Source organism: Aedes albopictus, chromosome 2 (genome assembly GCF_035046485.1).
Source record: "Aedes albopictus strain Foshan chromosome 2, AalbF5, whole genome shotgun sequence".
Classification (NCBI taxonomy): Eukaryota; Metazoa; Arthropoda; class Insecta; order Diptera; family Culicidae; genus Aedes; species Aedes albopictus.
In genome coordinates, this window is record NC_085137.1 from 226436948 (window position 1) to 226458051 (window position 21104).

Below are 21104 nucleotides of genomic sequence, written 5' to 3' on the forward strand. Positions count from 1 at the left end.
GACCACCGGTCTTCTTACCTTATTGTACATGGTGCATTTGTTGCGTGGGTGAATCTTTTTAGACCGCAGCTTCTTCAGGAGCCCGTAGTAGGCACTTCTTCCACTAATGATGCACCTTCGAATTTCACGACTCACATTGGTGTTTTCCGTCATTGAGGATACGAAGTAGACGAATTCCTCCACCACCTCGAAGGTACCCACGTGTATCGTAGCATTACTAACTAGACGGACGTGGTCGTGTTCAATTCCGGTCATCAGCATGTACTTTGTGTTTTTTTTTATTATTTCACCACCTTTGTTGCTTCGCATTTTACTGGGGTGTACAATGTACATTAGGCCTGTCCAGCTTTTCAAAAATGTTCTCTGATTCTCAAGTCCACCCCCGTATTTTGATTGGCATCCTAAAAGAAGTAACTGGTCAAAATTTCAGCCAAATCCATTAAAATTAAGAGGTGCATCAAATCAATTTTGTGTTTTTCGACTATTTTTGAACTTCAAAAAATCATAACTACACTAACACATGTCAAAACTTAATTCTTCCGGCAGAAATTGAAAGCTTTACTTGTTTGCTACAACTTCTCCGAACAACGTGTGCCAATAAAATTGAAGGAAACATGTGTAATTATCACATTTGTAATCAGAAAAACCTTAAAAAGTTGATTTTTTGATAGATTTTGTTCTGGAATACCCTAATATACGTAATAAGTTGGATTTTTCAAAACGGCATCATATTCTCCAACGTTTTTTGGTTATTTGCTTCTTTGGCACCAATGCTGTAGGAGTTGAGCAAAAATTACTAAAATTCGTGAAAGCCAAATGTGGCCTAAAAACTAGCTTTTGGTGCTCTGTCGCCATTCCAAATGTTCTGGCGATAATGTCCATATGTCGTCCGCAAAGCACATAGGCCAGATTTTGTGTGAATCGTACCCCGGCTGTTGAGTCCGGCTCATCGAATTACACTTCCCAGAGCAATGTTGAAGAGTAGGTATGAGAGTCCGTAACGTTATCGAAGTCTTCGACGAGTTTCGAATGAACTGGATAGTTCACTTGAAACCCTTACGCAGTTTTGCACACCGTTCATCGTCTATAGACCTAGTACCTATAGGTAATTAGCTCCCCAGGAAAACCGTTTTCGTCGAGGATTTTCCATAGCTCTGTGCGATCCATAACGTCATATGCCGCCTTGATGTCGATAAAAATGTGATGCGTTGGGACCTGGTATTCACGGAGTTTCTGGGGGATTTGCCGAACGGTAAAGATCTGGTCCGTTGTCGGCCGGCTATCGATGAATCCAGCTTGAATAGCATTTGATGAATCCAGCTGGATAGCATTTGTAAGGCATCAATAATTGGGCAGATTACCCCTACCTCCTACTCTTACGGAAGCTGTTCGGTTTCCCAAATCCGGTGCAGACTCGGAAACTTGGATATCGGCTAAACGGCTCATCTCATAATGGACCCCCAATCGGACTGAAAAAGGAACAAGAGCCACACATCAACATCCTCGAGCTCATCATTCTACCATGGACAGGGTAGAAAAGTGACAGCAGCGCAAAAGGCAACCAGTTCGATATAGTAGAATAATAGAATACATTTAGGCGCTGAACAAAGTGTAAGTGCAGTCGCCAATTGGAATCACTCACGCAGTGCCCTAGTGGACAAAAAGAGCTGAAAAGCTCCTATTTAGCCTTAAAAAAGGCTGGTTTGGTGTTTCCGATCTCCAGGGAAACCCAACGGAGCGGAATCCAATGGTGGGAATACAATTTTGAGGTTTGCCCGCAATAACTTACAAAAAAACTGAACATCTGTGCATGTAACGATACTCCCTTTTATACCCTATTCCCCCACACGCTACCGCAAACACGTGTTCCAGAACGTTCTATGCGCGCCTTCGCCGTCGCTTATCGAACATGCTCGACGCATTGCGTTTGGTCACAACGGCGATACGCCGCCGCCGCTCTCTCGCCATCGTTTCTCTCTCGCGCTCTCTCGCTCGTCGTGTTCATCCGCCACACCCTAAAACGAAAGTACACAGCGAATGAGTGCCTTGCGAAAAGACAAAGGATTTTTCACTCATATTTGCGTACGACTGGATCAGCACAAAAAATGTGCTGATCCGGTGTTACACAAATTTGCGTGAATTTTCACACAAGTTTGCATGAAATCTTTGTCTTTTCGATCGCTGCGTGAAAGTTACTCCTTGCTCTGTGTACATCGATCTTTCCGTGCATCCCGGTGATGGGCGCCGTCGCCACGGTTGCCGCCAGTGATGCCACATACACAGATTTACCTAGAATTACACAGATTTTTTCCCATTTTCGCCTACAGATATCTGTGATCACAGATCAAAGATTTTTGCAATAAAAAAGATTTTTAAGATTTTTAAAACAATGACAATGACTTTCGTGAAAAAAGCTCTATTATAATTTTCTGGTACTTAAATTTAAATAATAAAAATTAAATCTTCTAGTTGGATGGCCTAGGCCAAGCCTCAGGCGCATTGTTTTCGATGTTCTTGTGGTTTCTGATGATCTTCAGATGCAACCTGGGAGTGTTTTGGTCGACTTTATTCTAAGATCATTTTTTGCCGTTTTTTTTAAACAAATTGTTCAAAAATATTCGACTTTGGCGACATTAACCTATCACAAATTTTTACAAAGATTTTTTGAAATTTCCTACAGATGAAAAAGATTTTTTTGACCAAAATCACAGATGAAAACCGAAAAAAATGTGGCAACACTGGTTGCCGCTCAACAACAGCCAGCCAGCTTGCTGTGCTCAACAACAGTCCACTCTGACCAACCAACCAACGACCAACGAGTTCCAGTGCTAAAGAGAGTGGTTATTAAGCCTGGTACACGGTTTATGTATATGGGAAAATATTAAAAATGGAAAAACTCTAACTCCTGCATACTTTTTGAGTTCAATTTTGGTCCCATATCAACTGTGCAAAATTTCAGATCGATCGGAAAAACTATATTTTAGCGCCCGCCATTCTTAGTTTTTTATACGATTTACTATGGAGAAATTTTACTTCTGTAAAGAAAAATCGCTAGGTGTCACCCCTAAACCTCTAAAATAAGGTCGATGAATGATTTTTGTAGAAAATTCCACAAGGAATCAGACATTCGAAGACCGCAAACCGATGCGACGTTCGTGGAAGATGTTTATAATGCCGCACCCGATCGATGAAATGACGAGATTTTATTATTTATTGTTATTCCTTACATGTTAAATAGCGTTGGCATGCCATACGGTTTTCAGTCAATAACTTTTTCCACATGCCTTGGATCGCTTTGCAGTCTTCGGAAGGTTGCTTCCTCGTAAAATTTCCAACAGAAACCAATAATCGATTTATTTATAGGAGTTCAGGGGCAACTTGTGGCGATTTTTCTTTGAAAAAGTTATTTTCCCCATAGTAAATCGTATGAAAGCTTACTGGCGCTAAAATATAGTTTCTCCGATCGAGCGGAAATTTTGCACAGTTTATATGGGGCCAAAATGGAACTCAAAAAGTGTACAGGAGTAAAATGTCTTTTTGTGTCCCACGTTAGTGGTTTTCGATAGTCTACATCTTTTTGCTTCCATCTAATAAAGCATCGACAAAGGTAAGTAAGAATATCTCTAATGATTTGATATTCTTCTTCTGAGGAGACGAATATAAGAGCATGCGACGAAGTAAATGTTTACCCTGTAGTTCGGGTGAAAAGTGCTTGTTAATTTCATACCGAGGACCGAAATAATCCGCGGTAGACTCGGGGTTAGTGGGATGGGATTTTGGGATTGGAATACGGGTGGTATGGAAAACACACGTGACATAACTACATTTACAAACTCTGTTCGCTCTACGCGCGGACGGACACCCCGCCCTCGCCACTAACCATTACGTAATATGCGAATGAACCATTGGAGAATGCGAATGAAACACAAGCTGCATCAGCTGCTGAGAGACCCAACCGTCGTCCACACCGTGAAAATCGGGAGGCTACGGTGGGCGGGTCACGTCATCAGAATGTCGGATAGCAACCCGATAAAAATAGTTCTGATAAAAAGGCCAGAACGCGATCTGGCGAGCATCGGACGAGATCGAAAAGTAGATAAATTGGGTTAACACACAAGTTTTTTTTTCCTGTTCGGGTCTGTCACTGCGACCAGTTTTTAGATCTATTGTAACATTACCCGTATCCTTAGTATAGTGCATGTCGCATTACTCAATTGCCATTGAAGGGCAATAACGTATCGATTTTGATATAGTTTTTGGTTTTCGTTTTCTTATGTGCTCCAGGAGCAATATAGAAAACAAAACAAGAGTACTGATGATTGGCCTGGCCATGCATCGGAAACCTAGCATCACGCTTGTTTTACTGCTAAATTCTTCCTAGTAAGAAGTTTAGTACCTGGTTTTTTTTTACATTAGCAGCAATACCATTCCAATAATGGAACATATGTTTAGTAATAAGGATTCTAGTATGTTCCTTGCATACCAGCACTTATCAGTCTTTGAAGAGTTTGTACATACATGGATCCCTAATCCGATTTGGTGTCCTTTGCATCAAGTTTAGCCTAGAATGGCGAGGTTTTTAACTATCTGCAAAGTAAAGTTGGTTAACTTAGTTTTATTCAGAGACCGTAAGCCACCACGATACCAAGGATTAAATACTATGATTCCTTGAATTGCCAGAACGCATATTCCAAAACTGGAAAAATAGGACGACACTAGGTTTCGGTAGATTTTACTCCGTAACGCAACACGAAAAGGTGATCTACCCACGTTACGGGCTCCGTTAACGATCGAGCATCGTAATAATAATAATAATAATAATAATAATAATAAAAGCAAAGTAATAATAATAATAACTCATCCATCAGCACGGGTCGCCTGACACCTTGGATTGGGGTTCCCTGTTTGGTGGACTTTTACCCCCGGAACAGGGGGTCCGTAGTGCTATTCTAAGCCAGCAGCTACACGGCCATAACACACAAGTTACAATAAACAAAAAAAACCTTTGCAATTTTAGTCATACTGCAGGTTCGCACTGTTTTATTATTTCTAGATGGATATTTTCTGTTTCACAAACGCGTTGCTGGAATTGAAATACACAAACAGTATTGCAGCAGAGAGTCGGGCTTGCAAGTCCAGCATGTTGACGTCGTGAGCCCACTCAACGCGTCCCCAGTGACCCAGCTGGAATTCTTCCTCTAACCGCGACAACAGAACCGCTTTTTCAACCGCAATAAATCGATCCACGCAAGCGCACGTCAAGATTACCGATTTCATTGTGTCCACTGCGTACATTATACCGTGCAGCGCGGCTTCATTGTACGACGTCAGATAACGGCCTATGTTCATAGCCGTACCAGGGGCAAAACTTGGAACTTCCAGAGCGTCCGTGGCCTCAACATTCACGTCGTAACGCTTGTTGAACCACTCTATGACTGGGTTCCATTCAGCCACTTGTAGCTCTTTGAGACGTTTGTCTTCCTAAAAATGAGTAACAAAAGGGCATGGTTAGCTGGGTATTGAAAACGGTAGTATACATTACGTTGGATAATACACCTCCCACACCGCTTTAATCGTTCATTTATCTTCCACAATAACTCCGCAAATGGTGTATACAAAATACCGAAACAGTTTACCATGATTTATCATACGGGTGGAGGCATAGGGTAGCGAACCACTTGGGCAGCGGCCGATATTTTGGGCACTCTTTGCTATAACTCAGTCAATTCCAAACCAATTGTCTTGAAATTTTGTACACGGCTAGATACTATACGCATCTCATCGCGTTCCAAAAATTGTGTCAATTGGTTCAGAATTGACTGAGTTATAGCAGAAAAGTGCCCTAACCCCTGCCGAGATGGTTCCACTTCCCTATGAATGTTTGCGCTTAATTTTTTTTTGTATCCTAGCAGAAAAAAACACCAGTGGCCACATAAACTTACATTGGACTGATACAGGATCGCATCGGTGTTGGCATAATTCACCAGATAATTGACGATGTCGGCTTTCTGTAGATTGTTCGGGTTATCAATTACAGTGCTGCTGAGCGCCGTCAAGTGCATCCGGGAGCGATCGATCACATCCTTCTGGGCGTCCCATTCAGTAGCAATTGCAATAGCAAGGGGTTCGCTCTCCACGTAGAAGGGGGCTCCTTTGGGCGTTTTTAACTTTCTCTGGTCCAGTGTGATTTCATACTTGCCATTGCTAGTGATGATACCGGTTTGGCGGTAAAATCGTTTGGGAGGTGCCGCTAATATGAAAGGAATACAAACAATAATCATTTTTTGTCGTTCTATTACAAATTATGTAATACCTTAACACTTACGATAATTCCGTACGCTGATGTTGAATGATGATGTAGAAATCCTAGTGAGGAATTTTACACTGTTTTTAAACATTGCAAGCTAATTCAGTTTTATTTAACAATTAAATTAGGTCTTCTAGTAATGTAATCTATTTTATAATTTTATAAATAATTGTCTAAACTTTAAGTTGTTTGCTTCCCGCCGCAACTAATGTAAACAAAACACACACGTGCTTTGCCCTTCAGAATCGGTTTGTTGTCAAAGCACTGCACACGCTTGTTCAAATCTACACAAAAGTGCACTTTTTCGACTTTTTCAAGCATGCTTGTAAGTTCGCCCAATCCTTTTGACGTCATCGATCAGCTGCGAGCTGACAGTTTGAATGCCAACATGTCAATTTTCTTGGTGTAAACAAAAATTTCATTCCAAACGCTATTATTTCTACGCGCTGATCAAATTTTTATGCTACTAATATAAATAATTTACGTGCTGCAAGTATGATTAAGCTAGATACATTATTAGAAGATTGTGACACAAGCACACATGAAGGGATTGATGAAGCCTGCCGGAAGATTTCAATAAAAGAGGTTTGTGTTTACCCTTTTGCATTTAGTTACACCCACTCATTTCGCTGGTTCCTTTACAGAAAGAGATCGACTCCCGTTTGGAGGATATTCTTTCGCAGCAATGTCAACTGGAAGCCAAGATGCGAAATATCGGAATGGCTCTGACCAGCCTTTCGCTGGTGGCGGACAAAAGTCGAAATCTGTCGATGATGATTGACCACACGTCTCAGTTGGCGGAGAACGTAAGCGCCAAGGTACGCCGGTTGGATGAGGCCAGGGGTCGCGTTTCCGAGTGCCAGCAGCGAGTGCACGATTTGATCGATCTGCAGTTGTGCAGTCAGGGTGTGATAACCGCGATCAAAGAGGAAGATTTCGAAAAAGGAGCCGTGCACGTGAATCGTTTCCTATCGATGGACAAAAACCTCCTGCAGAAAACAGCGGATGATGTTTCGGGATCAATCACGTCGGTAAGTAAGGCGGTTTCAACTTTGGAGCAGGCCGCGACACAGATACGGCAAGTGGTGAATCAAAAGTTCGACGAGGCCGTTAAAAAGGATGACCTTGCGTCGGTGGAAAGGTTTTTCAAAATTTTCCCCTTACTCGGTATGCATGACGAAGGGTTGGAAAAGTTTATGAACTATATTTGTACCAAGTTACAAGCTAAAGCACAGAAAGAGCTACGTTCTTCGATGGATATTGCTAAGGCTGAGAAACGGGCCACAGTTGCCTATTCCGATACGCTGACTGTTCTTCTGGAGAACATTGCCCGTGTGGTGGAAGTCAATCAAGCGATTATAGAGAATTGTTACGGAGCCGGACGATTGGTGCAAGTTGTGGCCATACTGCAGAGGGAATGCGATGACGAGGTTGTAAAGCTGGTGCTGGAATTCAACAAAAATCGTCAAACCGGCCGAAGGGTTGCACAAATCAATGACTACATCAAGAACAGTGGAAACCCGGCTGCAATGGGCCATTATCGGAAAGCTTCGGGTGGAGGATCGGTGGACAAGTTGAATGCTAAGGACATCGATGCGTTGATAGGAGAAATTACCATTATACATTCCAGAGCGGAGTTGTACATCAAATTCATCAAGCGGAGATGTTTGGTAAGCATGATTATTCTATTTTTATGGCTAGTAGCTTTCACTTTGTCAGTGAGTACTGTGCAAAAAGATTGGTCAAGTAATGATTCCCTATTTGTCTAGGTATACATAACGTCTACCTAATATGTTTTTCTTGTATAAACACAGTCATTTGACTATACGGCAAAGACTGCACGAACTTTGGACTTGTTAACATGATTATTATTGTTCATTTGAAGTATATAAAAAAGATGACTTGCGAAACAATCAGGAATTTTACTTGAATGCAGGGTTTCTGATTTCCACTTTGCATCTTTATTTGCTTTATTTACCGTGAATTGCCCTAATTTCTCTCGGGTCCAAATTTCGCTCACTGGTAATATTTAGAGACCATAATCATAGAATATTAACTGTTAAATTGTCCAAATTTCAATTTTGATAGTAGGTATGGTATAGCTAAAGTGAAATTTGGATAACTACACAATTAGTTTTATGAGTATGATCTCTAAATATTGTCAGTGAGCGAAATTTGGTTGGCTCCGCGCGAAATTAGGGCACCCCACGGTACATTGGGATTAGAAACCTTCTATATAGAGATGAGCTGAAGTTACATTGGGTGGGGCAGGGCAAGATGGGTCAGTGCCATTTTCGGGCATATTACTCATGTTTTGATTATGTTAATAATTTTGTTAAATGACCAGCATGAATATACAAAAGTTTGGGGCATTGTTTGAAACATTATTCACTCTCATTGGAAATAAAAAATAAAATGGTTTTTAGCCATTTTTCTTATGCGATACATTCCATATTATCTCCATATAAACGGCCGCGGGGCAAGATGTGTCACCTTTAATTTTGAACGTATTTTGGAGCATTCAAAAGTTATTTATTTTTTATTACAAGACTATCTCATAAATGACTTCAATCAAGCGAAATGAACGCTCAAAATTATAACATAAAATTATGGTAATTATTTAGTGAAAACATCGATTTCCAAGTCGCCTTAGGACCACTCAAATCGTAAAGTTTTTTATATTCCAAATAAATTTATAAAATGTTTACTAGTAGCTCTTGTTTACTCAGTATGGATATGGAACATATATGAATGCGGAACAAATCTTATTTTTTGACGTTTTTCGTTGAGAAAATGTGAATTACTTAAAAGGTGACCCATCTTGCCCCGCACTTTTTTCACGACGCAAAATCGATCACTTTTCAAAACTACTTGTTTAACATCATATTTTGTATTTAATGAACTTTTTATCGACTTTTAGCATAGCTATACACTAGTAAAGAGTAGCGGATGAATACAAACCAATACGAATTGTACTTACAAAGTTAATGGTGATCCATCCTTAGGTGACCCATCTTGCCCCGCCCCACCCTATGTCGATTTGGTAACGCAGTTTGTTTTGCTTACAACAGCTGCATCCCAACTAACATTTTCAGCGCTATAAGCTTCAGTCATTTGCTTTCTGTTGTGTAACCATCGAATAAAAGCAGTATACGCTGAATAAAAGGGAAGCTAGTCAAATATAAATCATAAGCTAATACACGGCTGTAAAACAAGCACCATACAGCTACCAAACTCGGTGTTCAGAAATCCATTTCTTGTCACTGGGGCTGCCTTTACTCCACTCTATTCCAACTTCGGGAGATTTGCCGGAAGATGTGCAAATCGAGTAAGAGTCCCAGCCACTACAACAGCTGCTTTTAAACAGTACGTTTTGTAATGTTGCCAAAATACAAAACAGCAGCGCTTCGTAGCCGTTTAAAGAACACTCTTTCAGCTAGAAGCTGTGAAGATGAATCTGTTGGCGCAACCACACAGCTTGTTCAATGTAAAAATTATTGCGTTTGACGTTTCATAAGCTTTTGCAGCAAGATGAAGTTGGGTAAGGTTTCTTTTTTTTTAAGAGTGGCCAGGTGGAGCTGCAGGACAGCTGAAAGCAAAGCCTGGACCCTTTCCCTACTTTCCCCCTACTATTACCAATACTCACGATGGACTAGACGATGTCGTCAACTTGAGCAAAGTGTGCAGTATTTAGTATTGGGTCGTAGTAGTTATCAAAAAATACAGTGTCGCTTACTGTTCCCATCCCACCCGTATTTTGTGGAAGCTCTAAAAATGTAATGTTTTGATACTTTTGAAGACTACTCAGTGACAATTATCAGAACTAGCGTTTTAGCCGGTATGGGCAACTAGTTTTTCTGACATCATCTCCAAACAATAATCAAAAAATATCCCAAGTTACATAGTGCATTCTGAAAGTTATTTCAAGTTAAATACCAATTTTGTTATGATGAACCGATGTTGGTCATCTACAGCACTGGAATCATCTTCAAATAACTCTCTTTGTGAGCTTCCATTCGATGTTGTGGACAGAAAACTTATCAGTCGAGCGCCTTATGTTAATATACAGTTAATGTATCTTATGTCGTCGCTAGTCGTCTTTTGCTTCTCTGTGTTCATCTCTATGAAGTTTGAATTATCCTTATGTCCACCGTATCATAACATAGATTATATTACATTCAAATTACTACAGTTTTCCATGTTTCTAGATCCTGACAAAAGAACAAGATTAGGTTTTAATTCTGATCACACCATTGTTTAAAGCAACATAACTCCTGCTCTTTTGCTTTTATTGTCATAATATCGTCTAAGTAAGGTCGGTTAGTTGGTTATTGTATTAGCAATTAATACTAATACAGATCATTCATCAACTATGGTGTACTCATCCCTAACGGATTCTATAAAAATGAGAAATTAACTCATTTTAAAATAATGATTTTCTTCATAATCTTCCAATAGCAATTAATTTGAATGTTAACATAAAAGCTTCAATTGTAAGCAAACTAGTCTTATTTTTATAATGCCAACTACATTGAAAACGTCAACGTATAGAACCTGTTACGATGTCAACCTAGTCAAGTAGTGAACCATTTCTGTCGAATTTAGGCAAGTCGCGACGTTCCGGTGTCAAAAATCCGCCTTACACGTGACCAGTGAATCTATTTGATGGTTAATCATACGTTGGAAACAGAATAGTTATGTTCTTACTTTAGGTGTTTTTATGATTTTTACTCACGATTCCTCTTCATTCGATTCCGCTGTTTATGATGCATAGTGTTTTGCCTTCGGGCGTGGTGATAGAAATACTCGGAGTAGTAGGGGTAGGCGGGGCATTATGGACACCCGGGGCAGAATGGACACCCTCAATATTTTGAAATATGCGAACTTTTTTGAACTTTTAATGAATGGAGAATATAGTCCATTTGTCTAAAACGTAGTTTCAGGAAAGAAACATTCGAAATTAAAATTATACTTGATTTTACACGAAAAAGTTGCGTCCTCCGTTTTTTGTGCATGGCAATTATAATTTTCACACCATCTAAAATAAGATTTAGTGATTAATTTATTGCAGGTCGATTAAAACCTGATATTTCTAGAACACATGCAAGTAGTTTTGCTGTATCTACATGCTTAACATGTTTATATTTTCTTCTTTATTATATCATAAAACAAGTTTGGAAATATCTTCGGCTGTCGGGGCAAAATGGACACTCATTTTTTCGAAAGAAGCGGCAAGGGAAAAATATAACCTAAATCACAAACCAACCAAATTCTTCGATTTCAGTATATTTTCGGTTAAATGTTCACTATAGTAGACATAGGGTGAAACAAATTGGCCAAAAAACGACAGCAGTGGAAAATAGTTGTTCTAGGCTCAGCTGTACATGTCGCCAAAAACGAAGCTTTATCCAAAACAGCCTGCATTTAAATTAACTGAACAAAAATGAACTACTTCGGCGTATTATTCATCTAGTTGTTTTGTAATGAAATGACTTTATAGGTGTAAATAATGTATGAAATTCGTAAAAGTCTCATGGTGTCCATATTGCCCCATGGGGGTGTCCATTCTGCCCCGTATGCTTGAAGACAGTCATGAAAAACTAACATTTTTCATAACATTTTTTGAAGTGGATAAATCATTTTTCTTCGTGAGCATTCTTATGCAATAGATGCTAAATAGACTTTAAAAGGATAAATGTATCAAAAAACTAAGCTTTTTTAACATCTTGCCAGGTAATACCCCGGACAGACATGTGATACGAGTGTGATTCCTGTACAACGGTACGCAGTGTCAAGAAAATTCTGACAAGACTGACTTGAACTGAGAGAATTTTCAGTATGGCACTCATTTCAAGCGCAATTGTACAGTGATTCTTGTATCACATGTGTGTCATAAGTATAAAGTTGGCAAAAACCTTAGGGTGTCCATATTGCCCCGCCTACCCCTAATTTTGCTCATGTAAAAGGAAGGGAAAAGAAAAAAAGGAAAGGAAAGGATATGATTAGTAGTTGTTATTCAGTACAGTAGTTTGAGAGGCTGTGGTGATACACTGGATTCAGTTTCTATATGGCTGGTCGATTCGCAAGATGAAAATATATAACAATCCAGTGTATTCACTCAATGGCTATTCAGAATGGTTCCACGGACATGGATAGCAAATCATTAAATAATGTAACATATCGGATGTGTTTTTAAAATGGTTCGTTTATGTAATGTACCCTTTCCATAAAGTACGAAAACACGCGATCACGAGATAATGATTTACATCCCATCTTCAAGGGATCACTACAAGCTCAATGCATCATTCTAGCCCTTCAGATTAACAGCGTTGATGAAGCTGTTCAAATATTACGTAACATGCTTAGGAAAGATTAGATTTTAATTACACAAAACAAATAATATTACATAATCTTTCAACAACCTCTTACTTGTTCTCCCAAGAATCCTGCCTCGACCGAGTTGGCAGGACGCTGCCCAAATCCTCTCTGAACTGAAGGGCAGGGATGAAGTTGGGTAAGGTTTCTTATGGCACAATTATGAAGCCTTGTCTGGAGTAAAACAAAACGGGCTATTTTCTATGCTATTTATATATAGCAGTGTGGCAGCGAGGACATCATCGGGACCAGTGGATACGGAGATCGGAAGTTCAATTCCAAGTAGCGGCATGTACTTTAATTATTCAATTTTAAAAGTGATAATTCCAATTCCACATGTATTGCGTCACGGTATCCATAACCTAATGATATTTAATCGTTGAATTTGGGGACGCCGTATAACTATTATTTAACAACTGTGAAAAGGCTGAAAAAGCGCCTTCTCAGGATGTTATTCAGTTGATGGCTATATAGGAGCCGAGAAAAGAGCTATGACTTCGTGGCATAGAAGCTGCTCGCACAGCATATACATGTGGATTAAGTTCGCCAGATTCATTGGTATAGGGCTTGCATAGAAGCTTCCGTCCATATGTACAACACAGTAACTCAGCATCAAGCCGTATTGAAGACGCTTTGTTGACGTTTACATTCACAATAAATGTTAGTTGGGATACTCTTGCCACAAATCTAAATGTTCAAACTTTGTGCGTGACTTTATTGAGGCTCGAGTAGTTGTTGCTTTTCTAATTATAGACTGTTTTAAAAATAATAAATACATTTTGTTTATTAAATAAAATGAACTGTTCTGGTGATTTCTACCAACTTCTTTCAGAATACAGCATATTGTGATCCATATTGTTGTATTCCATAGTTATGATATTTTGAAGATCAGTCATATTGTGATCCAGCATATTGTGATCCATATTGTTGTATTCCATAGTTATAATATTTTGAAACCCAATCGAGTCCTCTAACAATTGACTTCATTCTCCAAATTTGCATTTGCACAAAGGTGTTTTTCAATGATTTCAACATTATTTATTAGTAAATACCAAAATTTTTCTAGCTTTTTATTGCGCGCAAACCCCAAAATTTTATTCCCACCTTTGGGTTTCCGCGCCGAAGACCCAGCGACAGATTCGGCGACAAAGAAAGCTGACAGAAGTCACCGGGCAGTTGGCAATCCTGATATTTGACGGCGGTCGCCCTTTAGTCATGGGAGTGGATTGTTGTCACGCAAATAGAGCTTTTCGCTGAAAATGCATGTGTATTGAGGTCTTGTTGACAGATTTTCTGCTGTGTTAGTGTGAAATTCAGTGATTTCCTGTATCGCGTAAGCCTTCGCTGGAAGGAAACGTCATGTTGCTCAGCGAAGCAAGGAAAATTTTCAGTGAAAAATGCAATACCATATTCGCTTTCTCAACAAGTTGTCTGAGGAATTTCTTCGTCAAAGCCTGGGAAAAATCGATAAATGCATTCGCACGACATTTTTTCTGTCATCAAGTTTCTTATTTTTTTTTTTAATTTTTCAACGGAACATAAGAACTCCCGCACAGTTTCTTAGCTTTTCTGAACACATTTAGTTTAAGCTTATTTATTTTTTCAGCTCATTAGATCCCGCAAATGGCAAAAAACAAATGCAGTAAGCAGTAATTAAGACATTCGTTTTCTTAACGCTTGTTGCTACTGTGAATATTACGCAACTCACTATAACAATCCGTTTCCGACATTATTAGCAAACTGCAGTAGAATCACTTGGCATGATACGGGACCTCGCAATTCAGGCGACTGGCTCCGCCAAAGCTCCACTCCTCAATGAGGCAGCAACACACTCCCTGTCTCGTCATGATGATTGCTGTCACCGATGCTTACTAGGGGAAGGACACGCAAGGGGAATATCACTAATCATTATTCACACCCCACATTCTCCTTCTTCTCCGAAAAAAAATAGTCTAACAATTAGGCTTGTGATTTGTTTCCACAATGTACCCCAAATCCGCCAAATCCACGCTATTGCTCTCTTTATCTTTGTCAGTCCATCTCCTCCTCAGACTCAGAGCCGTCGTCCACGGCAACCGGCAAAGCACTCGGGTTCAGTCCCTGCTTCGATTCGTACACTCAGGAAAATTGCCTCATACTTAATGGAAAATATCCATGTGCCAAACCACATCCAAAGTATATGCACCCAATACCCGATTACGCAGGCAAATAAGCGCATGAATAGTATGTGCTCTAAATTGTATGAGTCGCTGCTGTATGGTGCCTCATCAAAAGTATGAGTCGCACTAATGGAAAACATTTGTTTACCCCCATTGCAAAAATCCATGTCCCGGGCACATAAAAAGAATGAAGATTTTTTTTTCCAGTGTAGGCGATTTTAGTGGCAGTATTCAGAGTTTCCCATTTCTCATGTGTACATAAATGTGACAGCGAGGCTCTCACCAAATTGTCTCCCAGCTCTTCAAAATCGCAGTGTGCTGCGCTGCTAGGAGGCTCACGAAAATCTGGTGGGTGCGAGCTAGGTACATAGCTCCCGGGGAGCTCGTCTCATGCGCTGCGTGAGCTGTTGGTATCTAAGGTGAAAAATAACTTCTTGGTAACGAAGAACCTCAACAACTTTTTCCCGTACAGAACACAAGTGTCTGGTTGGTATATGAGATACGACTAGGGACTCTCAATGCAAAGGTTAAGGTTTCAATTCTCGTTCGTTTAGGAAGTTTTTTTCGTGAAATTTTCTAATTTAATCAGCGCATGAGACGCAGCTCATGAGACACATCTTGAGAAAAATGAGGCGCACAACTTTCAGTCTCAAAATGTACTGTGCTCCTGGGAGCTTGCTTGTAATGTGGCTCCCGTACATGGTACTACAGCACGTGTACATCAACTCTGGCAGTATTACGATACTACCATAAACTAATTTCAAGACCTCGATGTACCAAAGAAAACCATTAAATTTTGTGTGTCCAGTCCGGTATCCAATAATATGCATTACCGTGTATTTTTCCCGTGTAAATTGCATTTTGTGTAAATCATATTTAGCGTGTTACACCGATCTGACAGTAAAGGACTAAACATAAATTACGTAATTGGGTACCGAGGATTGTTCACGCCTTTTGTCCATCCACGTACCCGACGAAAATCATCTTCGCTTTCTTATCCAACTTCTGCTTTGGGACATGACGTACATGGTATTCCGAACAAAAAGTTCTCATGTGCGCGTAATACGGCCTTTTCTCAACGGCAGACAAAGGCAAACGATTCTGGATCTTCTCTATGCTGAGCTGTTTTCGGTAGGGGACTGATATGTCTTCTTGTTTTCTTGTCCCGCAAAAAAAACCAAGCTACTGTGTTGAGACAGGTTGTCAGTTTGGCTACAGAAACCTCGTATTGGTAAAACAGAGATGCAATTTCCTTGGTTTTCGGCGACTATCCAACAGTCTAACATGCCATTTCCTTGAACGGTTTCCATTATACATACCTGCATTTTCTTTAGCAAAAACAATTTATGGCGCTTGTCCAACACGCCATTTGCTTGGACGGTTTTCATTAAACATCCCTGCATTTTCTTTATGCAGAACAAGTTTCGGCGGTTGTCCAACGCGCCATTTTCTAGGACGGTTTTCATTACACGTCCCTGCATTTTCTTTATGCAGAATACTTTTCAGCGGTTGTCCAACACGCTATTTCTTTGGACGGATTTCATTACACGTCCCTGCATTTTCTTTATGCAGAATACTTTTCAGCGGTTGTCCAACACGCTATTTCTTTGGACGGTTTTCATTACACGTCCCTGCATTTTCTTTATGCAGAACAGTTTTCAGCGGTTGTCCAACACGCTATTTCTTTGGACGGTTTTCATTACACGTCCCTGCATTTTCTTTATGCAGAACAAGTTTCGGCGGTTGTCCAACGCGCCATTTTCTAGGACGGTTTTCATTACACGTCCCTGCATTTTCTTTATGCAGAATTATTTTAGCGGTTCCACATGCCATTAATTCGCTCCAAAGCGAAAAATCCCGTTTATGCTTACCTTGTTTTTTTCAATCATACCAGCCTCGAGTCACCGCCAGTATTTATCGACTCTATTCCCAATTACCGATTACCTTATCTGCCGCCACACACACCACGTCATTTGTTTGCCTTTACTTTTCAACCGAGTGACAACATGCACATGAACAAACCGCGGAACCATCCTACGAAAGCGTGGTCACAAGTGCCGAACAAGAACATGATCAAGCATGCAAGCAATGATCGACTAACGAACCACCCATTCAACTATCACGTGCTATCAGTCGACAACGAGAGTCAACCATACCACCACGCCTGGGTGTATGTGAATGTGCTCGAACCGTAGCATACACATCCACAACGGCGCGGATAAAAAAAAACTACTTCGCATTCTCAGCTCGCCGCGTTTGTAGCACTAAACACTTCACACACACAAACAACCCAATTGTTCTCACTGTTTACATGCCAAGTGATTCTACCTACCTTTTGATTAACTTGAAATAAACTATGATGCACTCCTGGCAGGATCGCCAATGTGAATATTACGCAACTCACTATAACAATCCGTTTCCGACATTCTTAGCAAACTGCAGTAGAATCACTTGGCATGATACGGGACCTCGCAATTCAGGCGACTGGCTCCGCCAAAGCTCCACTCCTCAATGAGGCAGCAACACACTCCCTGTCTCGTCATGATGATTGCTGTCACCGATGCTTACTAGGGGAAGGACACGCAAGGGGAATATCACTAATCATTATTCACACCCCACAGCTACCTGTGTAGTTAAGAAATTTGAAACAATTTTTTTTGTATTGACAAAGCCCGTAATGATGGTTTACTTTGTGCAACTTCAAATTTTAATCATCTAATTTACAGAGCCCTATTTTTTACCTTTTACAAGAAACATCAACAAAGTTGGTATTGTCTTTGTTAGAATGTTCACTATAAGAACTAGAAGAAACTTTTTTAGATATTGTGCTCAAATTGTAAATGTCAATCTTTTTTTTTCAAAATTTTGAAAAAAATGCACAATTGAAGAAATCTGGAATGCATTACAAAGTGTTGCGCTACAGTGAAGCAAACAACAGCAATTGGGTTTTTAAATTTAGGAAAATTCAATGATTTTATATTTTTAAATGAAAGAACACCTTTTTCTAAGCCACTATGATTTTTTTCAGATTTTTAGAACTTTATTTTGATACCTAAAATCAATTTCAAAGAAATTTTTTCAAATCACCTTTTGACAGCTGGGCAACTGCTTGACAGCTTCGCCCAGTACAAAATTCGACGAGGGGTGATTCAGCAAATCGCTCCCATACAAATTTAAAATTGATTTTTAAATAGGTTCCCGGGCACCAAAATTCATGAAAATTTGGATTTCGGCTCAGTTTGGCATGCAGATTCAGAATATGAAATTATCTCAACACCGTTAAAGAAGCCAATTGTTATTGTTACGTCCTGAAGCTCGGGGTGGCCGGGAGACATGGCAGTCTATTTAAACTTACAAGTGTAGAGAAATAACACATTAAAACATAACTTTATTTACATTACATTACATTACACGTTATTACACTACACGGCGATTACATTCTTCTTCTTCTTGGCGTAACTTCCTCACTGGGACAAAGCCTGCTTCTCAGCTTAGTGTTCAATGAGCACTTCCACAGTTTTTAACTGAGAGCTTCCTCTGCCAATGACCATTTTGCATGTGTATATCGTGTGGCAGGCACGAAGATACTCTATGCCCAAGGAAGTCAAGGAAATTTCCTTTACGAAAAGATCCTGGACCGACCGGGAATCGAACCCGTCACCCTCAGCATGGTCATGCTGAATACCCGTGCGTTTACCGCCTCGGCTATATCGCCCCACGGCGATTACAATTCTTCTAATTAATCTCTGTGATTGTGCATCGACCGAAGGCATAACGAAATCCTATATCGGCGAGCACGCAAAACGATGAGAGCGTGAAAGGCAATCCAGTGGTTCTCAACAGTTATTGAATTTGTAATGCATTATTACCTCTACTGGGGTTGCAAACTTTACTCTATGTTTTACCATGTTTAAAAAGCGGAGTTCCACGAAAAGGGATAAAAAATAAAGCCAGTGTTTCAATAAATCCTCAAAAAAAGCTGTCTATTTATCATAAAAAAAAAATCATTCAATGACTATTTGTTTCAAACCCCTTATCTTCTAGACTGATCTTGATAAAAGTACACTCGAAACAGAGGCAAAGGATGCAAAACTCAAGCAGCTTGACGATCTCATCAAAAAGTCCCGCCTGAGTACTCAGATGCAGGAGGTTCTTGGGACCTACCTGCTCTTCGAGCGCTACTTTATGGAAGAGAGTGTCCTCAAAGCAATAGCCCTGGATAACCTGGAAGCTGGTCAACAGTGCTCGAGTATGTTGGACGACGTGTTTTTCATCATTCGAAAGTGCATCCGACGTTCGAATGGTACCCAGTCGTTGGATGGCGTTTGTGCAGTTATCAACAATGCCGCGAGCTGCCTGGAACAGGATTTTATGAATGCGCTGAAAAGTCCACTGAAAGCGGGTTATCCTACGGGTTATATGGACCTAGCACAGTCGGCTCTACAGAGCTCCATTCAGCAGGGGCGGCTGCAGACTAGCGACGTTGACCAGGCCAGAAGCAAATTTATTACGGCTTTGAACAACGCTGACATGTCTACGGAGTTCATCGAAACGCTGCGATCTATGATGTCCGAGGAGATAAAAATGAACTTCCCAGCGATGACGGTGCGAGAGAAGGAAAAATTAGACAGTTGTCTGTCCGGTTTGAAATCGGTTGGTGATTCGTTAAAAGCGTTGGTGGACTTTGGACTACAACAGCTGCGCACGTCCGCCATTAAGCCTCGACTGCATCCCTGGGTAGACCAATTTATCTCCCACAATCACAATCTAACCGAAGAGGAACTTGCTACCTATGAAGCCGGTGAAACCTTCATTCAATATCTGATTGTACAAATCGACGGATTGTTCACCTTGTTCAAGTCTGCGTTGACACCGAGAAACTTCGATGCCTTGGTTAGCATAGTGACCACCGAAATAACGGCTCGATTGGAGCGCGCCATCAAAAAATCCACATTCAACCGTCTCGGTGGGCTGGTACTAGATCAAGAGGCTCGTGCTCTGGCATCGTTTCTCACGGGGGCCACATCGTGGTCGGTGCGGGACAAACTAGCCAAACTCCTGCAGATGGCTACGATTCTAAACCTGGAAAGTGTGTCTGAGCTGCCGGAGTACTGGGATTCCTCGTCGGCCACGTGGCGATTGACCCCGAATGAGGTGCGAACGATTTTGGCGTTGAGGTAAGAGATGACCACATAAACCAAGAGATTGTTGTTTTAATTATTGTTGTCAATCATTGCAGGATCGACTTCAAAATGGAAGACATCAAAAGGCTAAAATTGTAATACAATTATTACAATTTTTAGAGGTGAGTTCCAGGTAAGCAATATTTTCAGTTTTGTGTAAGTGGGACACAACTCAAAATTTGTAATTTTTGAAGTTTTGATAGCAAATATTGGAAAACCATGTAAGCTTTCATCTCACAACACAGACTTATTCTGAAATTTGAATGATTTACATAATAATGAAACGCGAGATTTAAACAAAGACACAACTTAAAACCAATCAACTTTTTTAATAGTTGTTTCAAAATACGTATAATCATTCAAAACGCGTGATATAGATATTCGTTTTCTAGATACAATGATTGAAGTTGGCATATTTTTGTCTAATGACAAATTAGACAGTAGAGTGCATAAATTTCCAAACCCTCTATTTTTTTCAGTTGTGTCCCTCTTGTACGACAGTGAAAATATCATATTTTTGAAGCTGGTAATAACATTTATTCTATACATACATATAATATCTGCTAAATGTAAACGAAAAGTTGGTATATTATATGCAAGAACCTATTCTTCAATTTCCGAAATTCCTAATTTCTAAAATTAGTGTCCACTTCGTGAGTACCGTAGTTGATCAGCGGGGTGAAGTTCTTCAACCGCTAATGACGCTACATTTCTGTTTCAATGGAAGAACTTTTGCTGTAAATCTGTTGTATGAATATATTTGAAGAATTTTTGAAGGTTTTTATGCCAATTCTGTCAGATTTTATATAAAACTTTAGACTTTTGTGAATGTGTATTAAGACTCGGTAAAAAAAAATGTCTTTAAAAAAACGTTTCCCGTCAACGCATTGTATATCAGATGATTCACAAAACGCTTTTATTCATTAATGGTAGCGGTAGGCTTATTGTACTTTGAGCTTTGAGTTAAAAATGATGTTAACAAATAAATGTTATTTAAAAATAGCATTTTTTTTTGCAAAAGTAAAACTTTTTTATGAGAAATTGCCAATCTTTAGGCGTTTAATGTCATTCTGTAACATA

The 21104-nt window shown here is 39.9% G+C and overlaps 2 protein-coding genes across 2 annotated transcripts; one reads left to right on the forward strand and one right to left on the reverse strand.

The window, feature by feature from the left end:
- Positions 1-5004: 5004 nt before the first annotated feature.
- Positions 5005-6513, reverse strand: LOC115255619 (ATP synthase mitochondrial F1 complex assembly factor 2). Its single transcript, XM_029853710.2, has 3 exons — positions 6326-6513; positions 5943-6250; positions 5005-5481 (listed from the first exon to the last, which is right to left on the reverse strand). The coding sequence occupies exons 1-3, from the start codon at positions 6396-6398 to the stop codon at positions 5050-5052; spliced, it is 813 nt and encodes a 270-aa protein (XP_029709570.1). The 5' UTR covers positions 6399-6513; the 3' UTR covers positions 5005-5049.
- A 170-nt stretch (positions 6514-6683) lies between these two features.
- Positions 6684-20618, forward strand: LOC115256811 (conserved oligomeric Golgi complex subunit 4-like). Its single transcript, XM_029855776.2, has 4 exons — positions 6684-6892; positions 6952-7977; positions 18886-20018; positions 20081-20618. Exons 1-4 carry the CDS (start codon positions 6803-6805, stop codon positions 20121-20123), a joined length of 2292 nt encoding a protein of 763 aa, XP_029711636.2. The 5' UTR covers positions 6684-6802; the 3' UTR covers positions 20124-20618.
- The last annotated feature ends 486 nt before the right edge of the window (positions 20619-21104 follow it).